Source organism: Zeus faber (assembly GCF_960531495.2).
Source record: "Zeus faber genome assembly, chromosome: 14".
Lineage (NCBI taxonomy): Eukaryota > Metazoa > Chordata > Actinopteri > Zeiformes > Zeidae > Zeus > Zeus faber.
Window position 1 is genome coordinate 15,241,338 of NC_137200.1, and position 20,068 is coordinate 15,261,405.

The 20,068-nt window shown below is 43.7% G+C and overlaps 1 protein-coding gene across 1 annotated transcript in view; it reads right to left on the bottom strand.

Annotated features, from left to right (window-relative positions):
* Positions 1 to 20,068, bottom strand: part of opcml (opioid binding protein/cell adhesion molecule-like) — a 143,015-nt gene that overhangs the window by 53,400 nt on the left and 69,547 nt on the right. The window contains exon 2 of the mRNA XM_080014178.1: positions 19,073 to 19,308. Within this exon, the coding sequence (XP_079870304.1) occupies positions 19,073 to 19,308 (236 nt within the window). The remainder of the gene's footprint in view (positions 1 to 19,072; positions 19,309 to 20,068) is intronic.

Consider the following 20,068-nt stretch of genomic DNA (forward strand, 5'->3'; position numbering starts at 1 on the left):
TCTCCTCTCCTTCCACACTCTGACTCTCCGCCGGGAACCCGCCCCCTAGACACCTGGGCCAATTACTCACTATTCTGGACACCTCCCCTCCAATCAGAAAAACTTATAGTAATTATAACAACCCACCGATGAACTTGAACCCCGTCTCCCCCCTCCCCCACAGTCATACACACACAGTAGTTAAACACTAAATATTTATAGCGGATTACTTAAAAAAAAAAAATTCACACCTTTTAAACTTTTTAAATAATATATATTTTTTTCTTAAATATAAAGAAACCGAAACTGTACTGTTACCGTGGCCCATAAACGTCTAGGTTGGGTAGGCAACCATGCTCTAGGATTCATCCTGAGGAGGGACCAGAACTATTGCTCATGGGATTGACCGTAAAATCACGTAATCCCCTTGAAACACTCTGCACTCACGCCCGAAAAAGGCAGAGGAAGTGACGACACCGCGCCTCAGTCCCGCCCCTGTGGGTATATTTTCCGGCAAGGCTTCCTCTTCCTCCTCTTTTCGCTTCTGAGCCCCTCTGAAGGACACCGTACCGCCTGTCGTGTCTGTCCAAGACATGTGAGGAAAAAAGCTTATGGGCTACATTCTGTAACACCTGCATACTCAGGTATGTAAGCCTTGACCTAGTAACGTCCAACATGTTAAAGCGCACAAATGTGTGCGTGTGGGGAGCTGCGAGACGCTGCACGACACTTTTGTACATCGCAGCGGTGCTGGCTTGTGGCAGGATTGTGCGAGGTCCACGCTTTGAGCCCGCGAACGCGGCGCTGTAGTGCAAAACTGGTCGGGCGCGTGCACGTCGACTGCACGTCCAACCCATGGACCCGCAGGTCCCATATGTACGCGCCTCGAGCCTGGGCGCATTCAGTGGGTCGGGCTCGTGCCCACTCATGGCCATTTATGTCTCGTGGGTGACATTTTCTGATAAAAATTCTCCCCTGGTGCCGCATGGCACAATGGGACACCGGGGTTTATGAGTTTCGCAGGTTTTATTGTCGAATCTGTGATTGTGCTCAAACGGTGCTTTGTGGTCCTGTCAGGGTTTGTGCGCGGCAGGCCGGCATTTATAACGTGAGCCTGCTGCACTTCCCTGGTGGGGGATTATGGGGGAATAGGGAATGTAATTCATGGCACAGACGTTTTGGCACACGTGCTTTCTGGCTGTACGGGGAGAAAGAAAGGTTCCGGCAGGACAGGACAGTCGTCGTGCTGGCCCCCACCCTTTTCCTCCGAGTTTCAGGGTCTGCTTGCCGTGGCGGCGGGGCCCTGTTGTGGCCTCACATGGGACAAGAAGCTGTCCTAAGGCTGCCTGTGCTGCGCCTGCGCTTGGCCAGTGGGGCAGATTGCGGTCCTGGTCCAGCCTCCCGGCTTCTGCTGCCCCTGGCAGCTCTGGGGAGGAGGAGGCAGAGGGGGGTGGAAGCCCCCTTCTCGTCTCTGCGGCGTCCTCCTCGCGCCAGCACGCCGCCCGTCTCCTGACAGTAGTCAGGGAGAGCTGGGCGCAGGCCACAGCGTCCTCGAGGAGTGCGGCCTCGGTGGCCTGCCTACCCAGGCATGTGGTGCAGGACCGACGGTGGTCGCCTTTATCCATGCGGTGTCTGCAGTCTGGATACAACCTCCTCGACGCCGTGACTCTATATATTTTTCGCGGAGGAAAAATGACAGTTACAGAGTTATACGGAATGAATGTTAGAATATATGGCCTCACCGAACGGCACTCGAGGTGGTGATTCACACAGACTCGCACGAGTGGGATCCGAGAGGTGAAGCAGGCGTGGAAATACGAATGTCTCGTTGTGGATTATTCTTACGCGACGTAAGAAAAGAGGAGGAAGCGGAAGTCGAGAGGAAGCGGAAGTCGAGCCACAATATATACCGGCGGGGACGGGACGAAAGCGTGGCGTCGTCACTTCCTCTGCCTTTTCAGGTGTGAATGCAGAGCGTTTCGATTGGATTACGTGATCTGACGACCAGTCCCATGATTTATACTGTAGATCACAGTCCCTGCGATAGGGAACCGTGACACATACTGAACCGTGGGCCCCATGTACCATTGCATCCCTAATATGTATTCATTTTTTGCCTTTTCTTTCAATAATGATTCCAGAGTTTGAGAATAGGCAGCAACTGAAAAGTACTGTGAAGTTGTGAATGGGGTGAACAGATGAAGAAAATGCGAAGCAGCCAGCGTCAATGGTGCAAACTGATAAACCACAGATACGACGTGAACCTGAAGGATTCCATTCATCTAACCACTTCTAAAAAACCCTTGTTGTGGTAAAACTTTGTGTTCAAGTATTAAAGTAAAATTAAAAACAAAACACATGTTCAAGCACATTAACCCACTTTTTTCTTATACACGATTTAAGCACTGCAGGATATAAATAACATTAGATTAGGTTGTGTAAGATTAGATGAGAAAATGTAATTGCCCACATTGGGGATATTTTGTATATTATTTGTTTATTATATGTGTGTATATATATATACTGTATATATATGAATCCAAGTCGTGTGTGTATATATATATATACAGTATATACTGTATATAGCAATGAACTAATGACTAAGGGTCAGTCACCATTTTAAATTAGACAACAAGAAATCTGTGATACGCGTATATTTTCCTGGATTTGGCGGCTCAAAACTTCAATTGATGAATACACAAGCTATAACCTTAGAACAGCAACCAGAAGACAGATAAGCATAGATATTACACAGACCTGTACGCCTTAAATTGCATGGACATGTCATTGCGTTACATTAACGCGCATTCCTCTGGACTATTATCCGTGCACATTGCACATTACTGTTTCACTTCTTCCCGAACATTTGCACATTCCTGCACAAAGGATTATTTTACATATTCTTATTTATTTACAGATTGTTTTCCTGTTCTATTTGACATTTATGTTTCCTGTATGTACTGAACACAAAGACAATTCTCTTGCCAACCTACTTGGCAATAAGGACGATTCTGATTCTGAGATGTTCATCCCCCCCTGCACATTTGGACATTCTCAAGACCCGGCCATTGTCGTTGCCTATCGCGGGTTAGATCACAAAGCCACCTTGGGAGAAGAAAAGACTCAAAAAACAAATTATAAAAACCTGAAAAAATAAACATGAAAAATGGGGTCATATACAGAAACTAACGAAACAAACCGAACAATGAACATGAACCAGAAAGATGAACCTAAAGATCGAAAAATGGTAATAATGTACAATAAACCTAATGATAAACATTAAACATAAGCCTGAAAATTGTCAAATAAAAACAACGGGAAATAAACCTAAAAATTTAAACAGGAAACGCATTTTTGGGTTTATTTTGAATATCTTAATTGTTTGTGTTAGATAAAGGTAATAAAGCAACCAACACACAACAGAGTGGATTAGTTTGCTGTGGTGGTAGGATAAGTGTTACACTATCTTATCTTATCTTATCCTACCCGCGGGGTGAACCGCAGCGTGCTGCTGGCTTTAAGTGACACCCTGCTGGTAGCGCAGCTGCCGCTATATAACCCAGTGAAGAGGCCGCGTTGAGATAAATTGAATGAACCAGCACTTACCAGCTGGCCAGAGTGGGAATCACAACTTAAAAGTTAGATTTAACCTCCACTCATGGTTCAAACTTTAGCGGAGACGTATTTTTTTGGAGTCATGGGGTCTGGTGTGGCGATGGAACATGTCGCAAATGAGTCGGTCGCTGCGAACAAATCCTTTAAATGATTCAGGAGTCGGGCGTCACTGGCAAAAGAGTCGTTCGTTCGCGGTAACTGCAGCCAGACACCGACTGAACGGTTGACGAGCATTTGGCGTAATTAATATTAAATGTGACTTACACTTCGCATTCATGAAATGATTGCTGTGAGAATCCATTCTCAACTCAGAGCCGAGCCGACTCTTCTGACTCGTTACACCGACTAAATCAAAAGAACCAAGTGTCAGAAAACTTTGTGTCACGAAAACAGATCCGAGTCTCAGCGCCGCATCTCCAAAAAGAGACAAACTCTTGGTCACCAGTCGGGTGAAGATAATGCTGTGATGTACAGTATGCGTTGTGCTTATTCATCGCCTTCGGCAATCAGCATTATTTTTCTTCATGGTGTAATTGTTCCAAAAAAAAAAAAGATCTAAATTTGCATGCGATTGTGTTGCATATTAAAATAACGTGTAACTATAAGCTGTTACAGGTATGCAGGCAGTATAATATCAAAGTGACAGTGGAAACGCTGTCAGCCCAATTCTAAATGTTATTTTAATTGCACCTGGATGAATTCTGGTAGATTTTTACAAATTCCAGTCTGTTCCGTGCTGTATGCATGATAATTAGTCACAGTGTTGTCTCATAAAATAAAAGAGGGAGAATATAAATGAAAAATACACTTGTTATCATTCGTATTTCACCACTGTGTTGCAACTAAGGGAATTCATTCAAGTGAAAACATTATTTGGAAACATGTTTTGATTCACGGTCTTCACCCTTGATTCCAGAATGGTGATATAACTCCAGCCATCCTTCAATATCACTTAAAGTTTCATGCGAGGGGCAGAATGACTGAACTCTTTGGCGAGCGTGGAGAGAAACACATTTTGTAGCTTGAACCATTGGAACCTGCTGAACTTCAAAGCCAGAGACTTTTCAGAAGCGTTCCAAAAATCTTGAATCGATCCGCTTGGCGCCGTCCCTCGTGGTCGCCTGCGCGAACGCTCCGTATCGATTTCACACATTTTAGCATTTTTTTGTTTTCCCTTCACATCACTATGTCCGTCAAAAACTCATGGGCAGTGATCTCCTATGACCGCGATGCACTCGTGGATATAAAAAAATTCCCTGGAAGAACAACTTTTGGACATTTGATCCGCTGATCCAGAGGGGCTGGTGGAGACTTTACACGCCGACACGATCAACAAAGACAATAACAACCATGGAGTCGCTGTTCCGCGGCCTACCGCGAGGAGGTAGCTGACCTGTCACTCCCGTGCCGGGGCAACAGCCTCTTCCCGAACGTCAGCAAAACGAAGGAGCTGATCGTGGACTTTAGGAGAGGATTACAACGGGGGACGCACGCGCCGCTGGTGATTAATGGGACTTCTGTCGACAGGGTGAGCAGCTTCAAGTCCACATCACGGAGGACTTAACCTGGACTATACACACAGACACTCTGGTGAGAAAGGCGAGGCAGCATCTTTACCACCTCAGGCAGCTGAAGAAATTCAGGGTCTCGGTGAGGATCCTCAAGTCCTTCTCCTCGGGAGCAGTGGAGAGCATCCTGACAGGCAACATCACTGCCTGGTTTGGGTACTGTACTGCTCAGGACAGACGGGCCCTGCAGAGGGTGGTGCATTCAGCCGAGAACTACCCTCCCCTCCCTGCAGGACTTATACTTCAGGAGGTGTAGAAGCAGATCACAAAGGATCCTCACCACCCCAACAAAGGACTGTTCCAGCTGCTGAGGTCGGGCAAGCGCCTCCGCAGTCACACAGCGAGAACAGAGGGACTGAGATAGAGTTTCTTCCCCCAAGCCATAAGAACTGTCAACGCTGACCTCACCAGGAGTCCTCACTGAGACACACACATAAGCTCCACTGCCTTTTTGTAGTTTGTTGCATATTGTACTTTCTGTATTGTTACTCTATTGCTGTGCTGTATTGTTGTAAAACTGTACTATATACAGCATCTTAACGCACACTACCTCACTTTATTGACATGCCACTTTACTGCACATATCTATATAAATATACATAATAATATATAATTGTATCCCCACTGAGTATATTACCTTTTTACTCTTATTTTATTCTATTTACTAACTGATTACATTTTAGGAGTCAGTTAGTTCGCTTAGTTTAGTTAGTTAGTTAATTAGTTAGCTATTGTGTCTTAATACTCATTATGCATAATCTCTGGTGCGTTGCAATGTCATTTCACTGCATACAGTATATGTATGTGATAAATAAACATCTTGAATCTTGAATCTAATCCGTCTTTCATAACAAATTACAACTCGTCCCAAACATCAAAAGGACTCCCTGTCAGTGAAGTCCTGAAATCTGCCATCTCATCTCTGGACACTAAGCAGCAGGCACGCATTTCACCAACATTTGGTCATCCATGTCTAGTTTTTGTCAATTTGTATGAAGCACCAGAGGCGAATACGGAGAGATTTTTCAAACTTCGGAGGCCGGATAGAAATGGTAAAGCATTTGGGCCTTACTGGTAACTCAGGAGAGAATCTGGGTTTGTTGTCCTCCTGGTTGGCGGCGAATGGAGGTGACATCCGGCTTCAAACTGCCGAACGCTCTTGGTTAAAAGGCGGCTCTTGGTCACACGGGAGCCGTCGCATCTGAGCTTCTGGGCTCCATTCCAGCAGGATTGGAGCCAAACCAAATGGCAAAATTGGCCGCAAGTACATTATGATGGCCTGTTCATGTTTAAAAGCATATGGACACCTTTTTCCCCCTCTGATTGAACTTGTGAGTGGCACAAAGCGGCCTATTATGTAAGCGTTTCCAATGGGCCCCACAGGGTTGCAAAGGCTTCCGATAGATTCCGATGGGTTCGGATAGGCTGCGACGGAGTCCAATGGCTTCTGATGAGTTCCCGATGGGTTTCGACGGGTTCCGGCAGGGTTCTGATGGGTTCCCAGGTCGTAAGGCCTTTGCATCTGCAACCGCCAAATCCGTTTAGCGCCGGCACTGTATGCTGGGGATCCGAAGAGAGCGGCTTTAGCCGATATTGGATTAGCATTAACAAGGTCACCTTTACAGGAGAGATCTCCCACATCATGTATTAAATTGCAGGCTGTCGGTAAGTGGCGATATCTCAGCGGGAGCAGAGGACGTGGGTCATCTTGTACTTCACCCTCTTTCTCTACACACACACACATACACACACACACGTCATTCCAAACTCTTGTGAAACTGCAGCAGGGCAGCATGGCACATATTCCCATGTAGTTGGTAGCATACGTGCAGTTGATGCCACCCAACCGTACGTTAGAACAGTTTAAAACCGACCAGACCCCTCCAGAGCACACCAGATAAGAAAATGGCCTCGGCGTCTATAAATTGCGGGTAACATTTCTCAACGTCAGGTGTAGCCAACCTTACTTAATTGTCCTGCCACAGTGGCTGTTCGATTTATCTACTTTTGAGACCCCCTCCGGCAACTTCATTCCCCAAGAATGACTATCCCCAAATCAAGCAACTTTCTTTTAACCACTTGGTAAAAGCAACAGAACATGAACAGCGTGTCCATCCCAACTTTCTCCCCTCAAAGGCTAAAATGGGATCCAGCCGGTCTATGCAAAGCATCCAAATTAAAAAATGCAAAGCAATAACCTCGTAGACAACAAAAATCCCAGCGCTGCTGGACCGTTTAGGGAGGTTTCTACGATGTTTCCGGGTGTGGTTTAGCGACTCCACCGAGGAAACGTGGACGTATGTACTTTGAAATGTGAAGCTGCCAATGGAGGTGGATGATTCAGACGTGTGCAGGGTTCTCGATCAAAGTTTTATGAGCTTACAGCAAAATGCTGTGAGTACTGAGACAGTACACACAGTACTCGTCTTGTTTGATGTGAACCCCTTTCAGTAAAGGCTGATGAGTCAAGCAGTTTGATGTAAATGGTATATGGCTGGATATCCTAGAACTATAAGTCAGACCCTGATGCTTGATGAAGAAATATATCATTTATTTCATTGTTGTTTGAAGAATAAAAACAAAAATAATAATAAAAGAATGAAAAAGAAATAAAATACATATATAATAAAACAAGACAAAATAAAATAATAAAATGTCAGCTTTCTTTTAATGTATTTTCATAATAATGGTGTCAAAAGTGTCATGCATTAGAGCTTATTCAGAACAGCATCAAACACAGATTCTTCACGACGGACACTTTGCTCGATAATGAGAGGAAGTGAGACGAAGTGAGACAGTAAACAAACTATACCTTCCCTTCGATGTGTATGTGAGCACAAATTAGACTACCCCTGGAATGCATTATGCAGATATTTTGTTTTGCCCCTCTCTGTCATACAGTGGGAGCTCATTTCCCAGAATCCCACGGGAAAGCCTGAAACATGAGGAGGATGCGAGCGAAAAACACTCCTCAAGCAATCCAAGTGTTTGTTTTTTAAACATTCCAATATCCCCGATTTCAATATTGGGATATGATCTATTGACATAAAATCGCTGAATAAAACCTTGCTAACCCGCTATTATTCACGTTCAATGTTATATTATGGACAATGGAGACATGCCTCTGCCGTTGCCTAGTGAGAATAAATCTGCTTAGGTTTAGAGATAACGAGCGGAGAAACAAGGTTTATTTTGATTTGATGGTATCCAAGCCACTGATTCTTTCAAAGATTATTGGAGGTGGCGCTCTACTTCTTGACCCTTTTATTTTATTTATTCACCTTGGCTCATAATATGGCAAAAAAAATTGAACACAGGACCCTGACGATAAAGCCGTTTATTGCCGTTCTAATTCAGAATATATTATAGGCGAGGGTGACTACATGAACTTTAGCATTGCTCCATCTTTCACGTGTTCTGGAATGGAAAAAGTTATGTGTTTAGAGACACTAGGTTCATATTCCATGGCTTCTTCCCTATCAAAGGAAGCCTGAACCAAACATAAAGACCTTTTTCGTCGTTGGGATACAGCTAAATCATTTTTGGCAAAAAAGAAAGTGGTAAATCGAAAGGACCAGTGCAGTAACAACTGATGCATGAAAAAAACAAAAAAAAAACAAATGCATACATTTTTCGTTCCACTTGACAAAAGGTTCATACTTTTGTATTATACACAGCATGTTTTATAGGGTATTAAGTGGTATCTAATCAAATCTCATGAAAAAATTGGGTTATAGTGTACTGGGATAAAGGTGGTCACTCGCATTGTATGCATTTACAATGAACGATGCAAGTAAAGTTATTCCTCTTAACATGACACCTTGGGGTTTGAATCCTGCCAGAGATGGCCTGTGGTGATGTAAGAATTGTGAACGATTCATTCGAGGCCGAAACAATCTTTGCGATGAATCGATTCAGGAATCCCCCCCTACCAAAGAGCCAAACACCGTGAGAAATCACTTTGATCGTTGAACTCTCCCGATCATCGTTTCTCATTCACTGGAAGTCCTTCCACCAAGCGAGCCAAACCAACGAAGAGTAGAAAAATAGAACCCCTCTTTTTTTTTTCCCCCCCTCACCGAGAGACAACAGAATCGTCAAGAATCGATTCTCAAAAAAAGCAGGTGGATCCTGCTTCTCCACGTGCACGGGCGTCGCTCGGAGACGTTGGCGTGGCTGTCTGCTCTTATACTTGTATGGATTTTGTGTATAGGGTCACGCGTCCACTGTGGGGCAGTGTCACATTTAGTGAAACACAATGTACAGAAAACATTGTGTGTGTGTGTGTGGGGGGGGGCTTCCCCAAAAATATGGATCTGCAAACAAAAAATACGCTTTCGACCCTCATCCGCACTGTGCGCCTCTATCTGCTCCGTCGTACTTTCCGTCCCGATCCCGCCTCAGGAAGCCGAAGTCTGACGTGCAGCGCCGCGGCGGTGGAGATTTGGGCGGCTCCTCGGCGAGGCTCTGCGACCTGCGGTTACCCAGAATCCCCCCTGTTTACGTGTTCCTACGCAGAAGCACCGCACTGGGCTTAAGCTGTTTCACTACTCAAATGCTGGAGATAATCTGCTCAGTGCGGAGCTCAAACGAGGCTTATTTTAAAGAATTAGCGAGAAAGACCACAGATCCGATTGGACTTGTATTCAGCTTTGCTGCTAATTAGGCAGGATGGATGAAAATATAAAAAAGCGTTGCAAAGCCAACGGATTTGCAGGTAGCTTTGGCCTAGAATTAGCTCCGGCTGCACGCCGCACAGCGGGAGGTGTTGGAAAATGAAGACGATTCATGATAATACCAAAAACATGTGAGACATTCCGCCGGAGCCGACGAAGCAGTGAATCACGACAGACTGTTAATGTGACGAGAACACTCTGTCCCCGGATTAAATAATAAAATAAATAAATAAATAAAACAAACGAAAATGAAAGCACTTGCAAATGGGGCAGAATAGCTCCAGAACGCAGTAGGTGAGAAATTGAAAAGTGGAATTTCCACCCGACCCCAGGAAAGAACAAACGTTTTTTAATGTGTTACACAAGCAAAGCTTATAGCAATTTAATTTTTCCTAATGTTGTGGAATATTTCCAATGCCTCATTACTCCCATTTTGGTGGGGAGAGACTGCCTACTCCCTCTTGATATAATGAGCCCTGAGGTCTATTAGATGAGTGAGCGCTGGGTGGAAAGGACCGAGTCCTCCCGTCTCTTTGCCTCCGTCCTAATCAGGGAAACACAGAAGCACATCATTACTCTGCAGGAAACCAGAGGAGATAATCCCGCCTCTCACGTACCGCAATGTCTTCGGCTAAATGGATTAACACCTTCCCAACACACCGCTTCCCTTTGTTCTCAGCGGAAACCGCATTCAAACCATATTGAGAAAGGTTTTTTATCTTTTTAACTCTTTTATCCTTCGCCTGAGGACAAATCCAATACGAATCTAATCTAATTGGAATTAGTGATATTTGTTCGCTATAATACTACTAGTGGCATCTACAATATCCTTCTATCTATCCTGACTTATCTACCTATCATCTACTTCTCTACCTACGTACCTCCCTACCCCATCCATCCATCCATGTATCTCAGTGTGTGTATCTATCCCTCCAACCTGGCCTAGCTACCTATCTATGTATCCATCTACAGTATCTACCTCTCCATCCATCCATCCATCCTCCATATATCTATCTATCCACATATCCACCTTCCTCTCCATCCATCCACCCCTCGCCATCCATCTATGAATCAATCTATCAATCCATCTATTCATACTATATATATATATCGATCCACTTACCCAACGACCTCTCCACCCATCTATCCACCTATCTATGTATCCATCCATCCACCTATCCACCCATCTATCCATCAGTTTTATCCCATTGTTCAAACCCTGTCGATGGCTGAGAGTGACAGTTCAAGTACATTTCGAGTCTCATGATAGTCCCTAAAATAATATTGCTGACATAAAATAAACAACCAAATAAATAATGAAACACATTGAATTATTTATGCTCACATGCCACATGTATTTATCTATTTATTGTGGTTCAAAACGTTCCTCTGCATAGGGGTAGCCAAGAGGACCCTAACCCACTATGGACAAATGATATATACTGTAGACGTAAAATGGTTCATTTCTAAATGAATACATTCATGTTTATTCTTGATTAAAGACAGTATATTGCAGCCTAGTGTTGTTTTTTTTAGATACTGTGGTCCTAACGTCCTCTCACTTGGATCGATGGCACATCTTTGTCGCTTGGAATCTTATGTCTCTGTCCTTTCCTGCAATCAACTTGCACAACGACCCTGACTCTGCATTTTCCTTCCTTCCCTGAACAAGTTGAGAAAGAAGTAAAACGTTTGGTTTGCAGTTGCATTTCCAGGACAATGTGATGTCACGCTGGTTTTTTTTTTTATTGCTAGTACTACTTAAACAGGCTGTTTAAATGCATATCCGCTAATTATCTTACAAGGCGGAGGAGTGATATTGCCCTGAACGATTCAGTATTTATTTTTAGATACTTTATTCATCCCTGGAGAGAAATTACAGTGTCATAGCAGCTCACATCAATATAGTCCATAATAATAATAATAATAATAATAATAATAATAATAATAATAAGGCAATATAATAAAAGAGAGAAAATAGATGGCAAACATATTAAACCTTGAAGTTAACTAGAAGTTGGAAAAATGGGAAAATATACAATAAACCTAACAATCAACAGTAAAGTTAAATAAAATAAAAATGGCAATATGCAATAATCCTGTTGATAAACAATTAACAAAACACAGTAAAAGCCACCTAAATGCTGATGTCACTGATGCCAATGTAAATAATAAACCTTAGAAGATGGATACATTTGCCGTGCACAATAAAATGAACCTAACAATAAAACGGAAAAATGTACCTAGAGCTAAATAATGAACAATAAAGATTTGGTACTGAAAATAACCCTAATGATACATTTTAAAAATAAACTAATAAATTGGCCAATAACCACCCCCCCACCCCAAAAAACCCCATAAAATTAACAAACATTTTTAACAAAATAAAATAAAAATTCAACAGTAAACATGAAAAAAATTGGCAACAAGTAAATGTTTAAAAAACTTTGAATTCTAAGTAGGAAACACATAAAGATTACGCTTACTTAAATATGGCGGCAAGATTTGTACCTACTGCGAAAGTATTTCCATGAGGAATTTGGGCTTTTTTTCCCTATCATCAAATCACTGTGTAAGTCAGTGATTCCATGAAGCTCAATGTCATACGCCGCAAAGGACAACCTCGCTCCGGAGATCTTTGTCTTTGTTAAATACGTTGTAAGAGGAAAATCTTAGACAGGAAGCTTTTGGTGGCATTTGGGAGAATTCCTGGCAATAATATAAAACACTAAGTGAATACGTCCCCAGAGCAGTAATTACATCAACAAGAGAGTCGGCTCGCACAGCGCTCGGGCTTTCTGTGCATTAATGAGAGATTCCAGCAGCTTAACTAGTCGGGGGCCATGGAGAAATGTGCCGGTGGTTATTTGGGTGACTTATTTAGGTAAGCAGATTTCCAGACTTTAGGGATCGATCGAGGGGCGATTGCTAAAAATTAAAAACGAAATGTGCGTTGGAGGCTTTGAAGGCGATGCAGTGCGCTGAGAGCTGAGAGAAAAGATCGTTCCATCTCGTCCTTCATTAGCAGGAGAACAAGATAATGAATAAGACCACAAATAGATGAAAAAGGGCATTTGTGCGACACTGTGTGGCAGTAAATAAGTGGAAAACTCCAATTTTGTTATTGACTCTGATTTGAATAGAACTGAGTGCGGAAATCGACTTATTGCGCGTCATATTCAACATACAGCCCTGCAACCTGCAATTTATCATTATATTGGATTTTGTTCATTTTTAGGCTTCCGGGATGTATTAATTGTTTATCATTAGGTTTATTGATATTTATTTATTTTATTGTTTATTGTAAAAATGTGTATTTTGGAATGTTTTATATCTTCTAGTTAACTTCTAGGTTTGTTGAATCATATTGCCTTTTTTTTTTTTACCTTATTTATTGTTGATCGCTTTTTGTAAAATCTTAGGTTTACACATATCTCGAGGGATATTGCCAATTTTCAGGAAATCCTTGCCTTTTTCTTTTCCTTTTCTATTGTATTTGTATTATCTATCTACATCCTATCTACATATCTATCCATCCATACATCAATCTGTCTATCTGACAGTAGGATATTTTTAAAGTAAATCGGTAAAATGGATGAAGTTTGAAAATTGCTCACAAATATTACACCCTACGCATAACTATTATTCATGCAGTGGAACTAATGGAGGGTTTGAAAATAGAGCAGATCTTTTTCACCGAGTCGCTCGCAAAAAGCCGTATCCCCAAGAACGAGAGAAACCTTTCATTGCTATCTGATACTGGTGGTTTTAGGGAGACAAAGCAGGATTTCCTGCTCCAATGTTATTCAGTCAGTCAGTCAGTCAGTCAGTTAGTCATTCAGTTAGTCAGTCAGTCAGTCAGTCAGTCAGTCAGTCAGTCAGTCAGTCAGTCAGTCAGTCAGTCAGTTAGTCATTCAGTTAGTTAGTCAGTCATTCAGTCAGTTAGTCATTCAGTCAGTTAGTCAGTCAATCACTCACATTAGGGAGGACGCTGCAATTCTTTACTTCCCTCTTCTGGACTCTTTTTAAATGGTGGGTTCAACTATTTGATATATTTGATTCTAATATGTAAACACCAGCCTGCTGCGGTCCAGAACAATGCTAAATATGTGTTTTACAAAGCAGACAAGGTGACCTTGTTTTGAATTGCTTATCTTCACATGCTCTAACAGAGCGTAGTTTATACACAAGTCTGTTGTTCCTCAGTTTGAACAGACAACCTGGGAGCGGTGCCCAGAGCCCAGGCTGGATCAGAGCGGCCCAAGTTTTGGCTTAAATGACTGTTTGTATTAGCAGCACAACATGCATGGGGGGGGATAAGGACACTGCCCATTTATTTTTTACAGGACAATTAAATTGCATAAAAAAGGGGGGAAAGTACTTTGTCAGCGACTTCGGAAAGATTAAAGGTGCAATTGACGGCTTTTGCGCCGCTGTCACAAAGACAACCGGATCGCTTTACAATCGCTAAGCGTGCGCCGTGGAAATGAGCAGCACCACTTTGGAAATGAGAGAGGAGAAAGAAGCGTGGTGAAATTGACATTGTCACAATTTTAGTTCAGTTGTATTTCTTTTGGTTGCGCAATCACCGACTTTTATATAGGGACGCTGCATTAGCTGCTCCGGCTCACTGCTACGTCGACGTTGTCGCCATAGGGATTATTTATTGGAGCGGGCAAGACTGGCCCGCAAATAAATTGATAATCTTCGTACCCGGTGGCATTCCGTGTTGCATAGTGATATCAAGGTGTGGAGGTCTCTTCCCACACGTGAGGGTTTAGGGAGGGAGACGTAGTCTTTCTGGCCGTGGTGCGCCCACATGGCGAGAGTTTTATTGTCCATGGCAATATGCAGCACGCAGGCCACAATCCTATTTATAACTGAGTCTTATAATAATCGGGGGTAATAATAGGAATGGCGTTCCTCTCGACTGCTGCTCAAACAAAACTGCTCGGACAAACAAAACGTTAAGAAAACTCCCTGCCTCGAATCTTGAGGGGAGTTTTATATTTAAAAGGGAACCGTGCTGTCGTCCGGAGCCGGTGCTTGACCGCCACACAAGGCTTATAGGGAACCAATCTGCCGATGGTGTCATTACTCTATGGCCCTTGCACTGTAAAATCATCGCGTCCTCGGTGGATTCCCCAACACGGCGATGATATCGGATCCTAAATATTGAACATTGAGCGATTTGGATCAACACTGTACGAACACTCTTCCTGCAACTTTGATTTTTCCGTTTTTCTGAAACCTGCCATTTCCATTGCCAACCCATTCATGTAGTGTTTCAAAGTGGGGCAAAAACTTTATTTTGATCATTTTTATCTTCAATTTTTACTTTGGTTAAATCTTTCTTTATTGTCATATGCAAAATGAATTAATAAAATAGATTTATAGACGAGAAGCTGTGACGCTCTGCCTGATTTCAGCATTCTATTGAGGCACTGGGATGCATTCACACTTTTCATCTGTTGCAACAGGTTTTGGTCCAACACTGCGACTAAAAGCCACCGTTGCTTAGTAACTGTAAAGCGGCGCTGGACTTTAAACTATTTTAAACTGCAAGTTATATATACGGGATTTATATATGTATAGAATAAGATTGGATTCAGATTCGATTCTGTCATAAACATAGTGTGCAGAATCCCACTTATGAGGTATATTCTCATACAAAGAATTTGTCGCGGTAAAGAGCGATGCATTGCCGAACGGACGGACGATCGGCATAAAAAGCTTAGCGCTCTGAAAAACAAAACAAAATGAATCACATTTTCGAAAAAATGGCAAAATAAATAGTAAATAAAGTAAAATAAAAGGCCAAATATTAAAAAAAAAAAAATGTATGCATGGTTTGTCAACGTCGTCCGTCAGATTCAGCGTGAAGCCAGCTCAAGCATCTTCTCCATGTTATGGCAGAGTACAACTACACAATGTTGTTTTTTTTTCAAGTGTGGAATGTATATCTCTAGCGATGTGGATTCTCCGCAGTCAGCCATTCCCGGTGGCCTCTCTGTGCAGTCTCCATGGAAGCGGTCGCCTGTGCCTATATATCTCTGATGGTACGGGATGACAAGGTCACTGAGTTGATTGATGTTAGCCTCCAGAGTCCTTCCCCTGGTGCAGGTTCAACATCTATTGCCGTTGTGGAAGAGATGAGAGGACCTGTGGGGACCACCGGTACCCCCCTCCCCACCCCCTGCCCTTTGCCAAAATCCCTTTGCCAAGGAGGTAGGATGGTGCAGTGTGTTCAGTCGTACCTGAACCAATGGCCTGTGACTGAACCCTTTGTCACTTCCCCCCACGACGGCCCCATATGTCTCAGAGAAAAAGGAAAAAAATACTCAGTGAGAGGATGGAAGCCAGCCAGCGTACATTTTTGTTCGGCGCATTCATCACAAAAATCTCCTGTTGCAACAGCTAGTGATGAAAAGGTTCAACCCTTTTTTTTGAGATTTGGTTCCGGACGAGTCGCCCCGCAGAAAAAAAAAAAAGAGTCCTTCTGTTTCCTGACTCTTAGTTCATTCGGTTCAGTCGGCGAGGCGAGCGAGGCGAGCGAGGGGAGGTACTTCCCCGGGCGACGGGCAACGGCCAATGTCGTTTTTCGGCTCCGAGGTCATGAATGGAATCTCCCAAGAATCACTTGAAGCCAAAATTTCCTCAAAATATATATATATATTTTTTTTGCGCCAAGAAATGCAGTGTGAGATACTGTATGTTCACAATGACCTAATCGTCTGCGACAAAGGAACCGTCCGCGAGTCGGAGTCTGAGTTTGGCAGCTAAATCTAGTGCCGCTGTGAGTCTAATATTTGGCCTTGCTCTTTAACCACATGGACCCCCCCCCCGACACGCACAAATCCCCTTTCCATCATCCCGTAGTACAGCTCCCATGAATAATACAAAGGCTTCCATATTTCATTATCCTCCCCCCGACCTCCCCCACCATGACACCATGTCACATGATGCGTTGGAGAGACAAGTCACAACAGGAGGTCATCTGCATAGTGGGAAACGAATCTGTTTGCTTGATTCACGACAATATGCGACGTACATAATCGGACCTCGTGATTTTCACGATTCCGGATTCTAAATGCAGCTCCGTCTGCCGCTGTATCCGTGTTCGGCTCCGAGTGAAAAGGGCGGGCGCGCGGCTCGGAGGAGCGCTCTTCCTCTCGTCGCGTAAAATGGATCCGCGGGCTTTTATTTTGAATTACGAGCTCGCGTCTTATGAGCTTCCTGACGCCTTGTGAGTTTTTTTTTTTACGGCCGGCGAAGAAAAGGACAGATAAAGTTCAAGGGGAAAGGCGTCAGGGGGAGATTGCCGTCTTTTTTTCCCAACGCAATACGCTCCAAAAGGAGGAGAAAGAAAAGAAAGAAAAGAAGGAAAAAAAAAACCGCGGCCCATGAAACGCGCGTGCTTCTCCGCAATGTTGTGAACGGGGATACGGTGCATGGCACGGTTCACTTGGCGCGGTGCAATACCCCCAAAATGTAATGTTTGGTTTTCAATACGCCAATGTAATCAATAAATGATAGTATTGATTCAATCAATCAATTATATGAGAACAGAGGCTCTGGTTTAAAGGGTTTTCCAAGATTTCCAAGGTAAACCAAGAAACCCACTTTCCCAGGATTCCATCTCCAGAGGCACACCAGTACGGCCCACAATGCACTTTGGTTTTGGTGCAAACCGTTCTTCGGCGTGAAGTGAGCCTCCAGCGTTTTTCCGACAGGTGATCAGCGAACTGGCTCCGAAAAAGAGAAGCGCTCAAATAAGTGGGGAAATGAACCAAGACGGAGTGATCATGTGTTCACAACGTCAAATTACAATCCATTTCCTGTTTCCTCCCAGTTTGTTGTGTCTGTGTAGCCGGAAACTTCCTCGAGCCCACAGTCACACTGCATTCCTGCTCTTCCGCAAGCGATCCGTTCGTGATGAACTAATCGAAACAAACGACTCATGAGTCGGGAGTCGCCCCGTCAAACTGCAGCCGGACACACAGGCTGAACTGAGTCGAAGCGCTCGGCTCAGTGACTCAGAGCCAAACCTCTCATCACGCCGCAGCGTTCTGCCTCAATGCGCCGCTTTGTTTATTCAACCAATGGAATTCATTTATTTAAATTAAGGGACTGAAATGTAAATGTAAATTAAACATTTAAATCAAAAATCGAGCTAAAATCCAGTATATATATATATATATATATATATATATATATATATATATATATATGTATACGGATTTATGTGGATATATACAGTATATGGATTTAAAATTTTAATTTCAAGGTTCGCCATTTTATCCAAGATATATATCTCCCAAAGACTCGACAACTTGATATGGTACATCTGCACCCAATTTTTCCAAAGGAAGAAGGCACAAGGCGCCATTAGCAGTCCATGTGCTTACTGCTACCTAAGTGGTGGAGTCCCATTTTGGAAATGCACGTTCAACACGTGGAATCTTTCGCAACAACTTAATCTAACTTTTAATTATACGTCAATTTAGTGCACATCCACGATCTACACCTCTAGTGCACAGCCGGGGCATTAGTGTTAATTGTTTTTGGAAACTTGAGCGTGTACCAAATGGATTTCATCATAAAAGATAACAAAGGTCCACTGTCAGCTGAAACGGAGCCAAGATATTTCACAGTGTCCGGTTTCCTAAATCAATACCTATCAGCAATCTGAAATTAAACCAAGATTGAAACCCAGTTTCATCACCACTCGCAATGTTGGTGGTGAATTTTAAGTAATAATACCATCTTGGCGACCACAGAGTGGGATTTCTTCAGGGGGTGGTGTAGAGGATACACCAGTGAACCTGCTGCTACACTGAATACTATAAGTAACAGCAATCATCCCTTACTAGAGTCAGGGCTAATATTGCATATATATATATTTGTTTTTTATGAATCACCTGTCGGGCACATCAGTTCTCTGCATTTGACCCATCCTACTACCGCACGTATCGAAGAGCGGCGGGCTGCCATGCCTCAGGGGCCTCAGGGGCATCAGCGGGAGGGTCTAACCGCGACGTGTCTTTCGGGGAAGGGGGGAGAGCTGAGGAAAGGCAGGGAGAAACGGGCACACTGCGCACGGAACGGCCCCAGTCGGAGTCGAAACCAATAACCTTCATGCTGAGAGGCAACAGCACTAAGCACCGAGACGACGTGCTCCTATATATACCACATAACGCCTGAGTGGGTCGGGAGAGGGTTGCGGTATTTTACCTTGAACAATGAGATGCACCTTGGTGGACTTGGGCTTCTTGTTTGTGAGGATGGAGCAGACATAGGGGCCCTCGTCGTGGACGTCCACGTTCTGGATCTTGATGCTGTACTCCGTGACCGCCGTGTTGTCCATCAGGACCACGCGGGGGTCCAGGGTCCACTTCTCATCGCCCGCAAACAGAATGGTGGTGCGGTTGAGCCACGCCACTCGCGACACCTTGCTGTCCAGTTTGCATCTGGAACGGACGACAACGACAACAACAACAGCAATGAAAAGGCGGATTCCGTTCCATCGGGAGGCCGAACTCCAAAAAACAACCCTCTGCACAACGGGGAGGGAAACAACATCTGGAAGTGCCTCAGAATTTCCCCGTTTTCGGTTATATCTCTCTGGCGCCCCTGCATACCAAATACGGTTCTGACTAATGACACCCTCTTAAATTAAAAACCCTCTCTCACGCACACACACACACGTCCCAAAAAGGCCATTATGAAATACTTGACTGATACCGCACAATCAGGGGATTGAAAAGACATTTACTCCAGTAATTTGCAGTGAGTTCAGCCTGGGTAGGCAGTGGCGAAAGCAGAGAGGTTTTTTTAGCACGTCAAGCCAAACAGAAATGATTGATAACTTGGCTGCGACGTAGTACGAGAGGAGAGAGAGAGAGAGAGAACAATTTATATATAGGCTACGGTATGATCCCTTACATTATCCGCAGGAGTTATGCAGCGTCATTGCCCAACCACTCGCAATTCATACAGTTGTTCGTACAGCCAGAGATACAGCAGCAAATAATCCGAGCGAATAAATGGACTTTGAGGATTGAGAAAATTGAGCAAACTTCATTATTTCCGGCCTCCAGAGAGGGCACCTTTTAACTAATAATATTAGTAACACGGCATACCAATATTAGTACGCTGCGTAAATGAAATGTGCTTTTTATTATACCAGGGGTAGGTAGACCACACGTCACTGATGTGCTCCAACTGTTG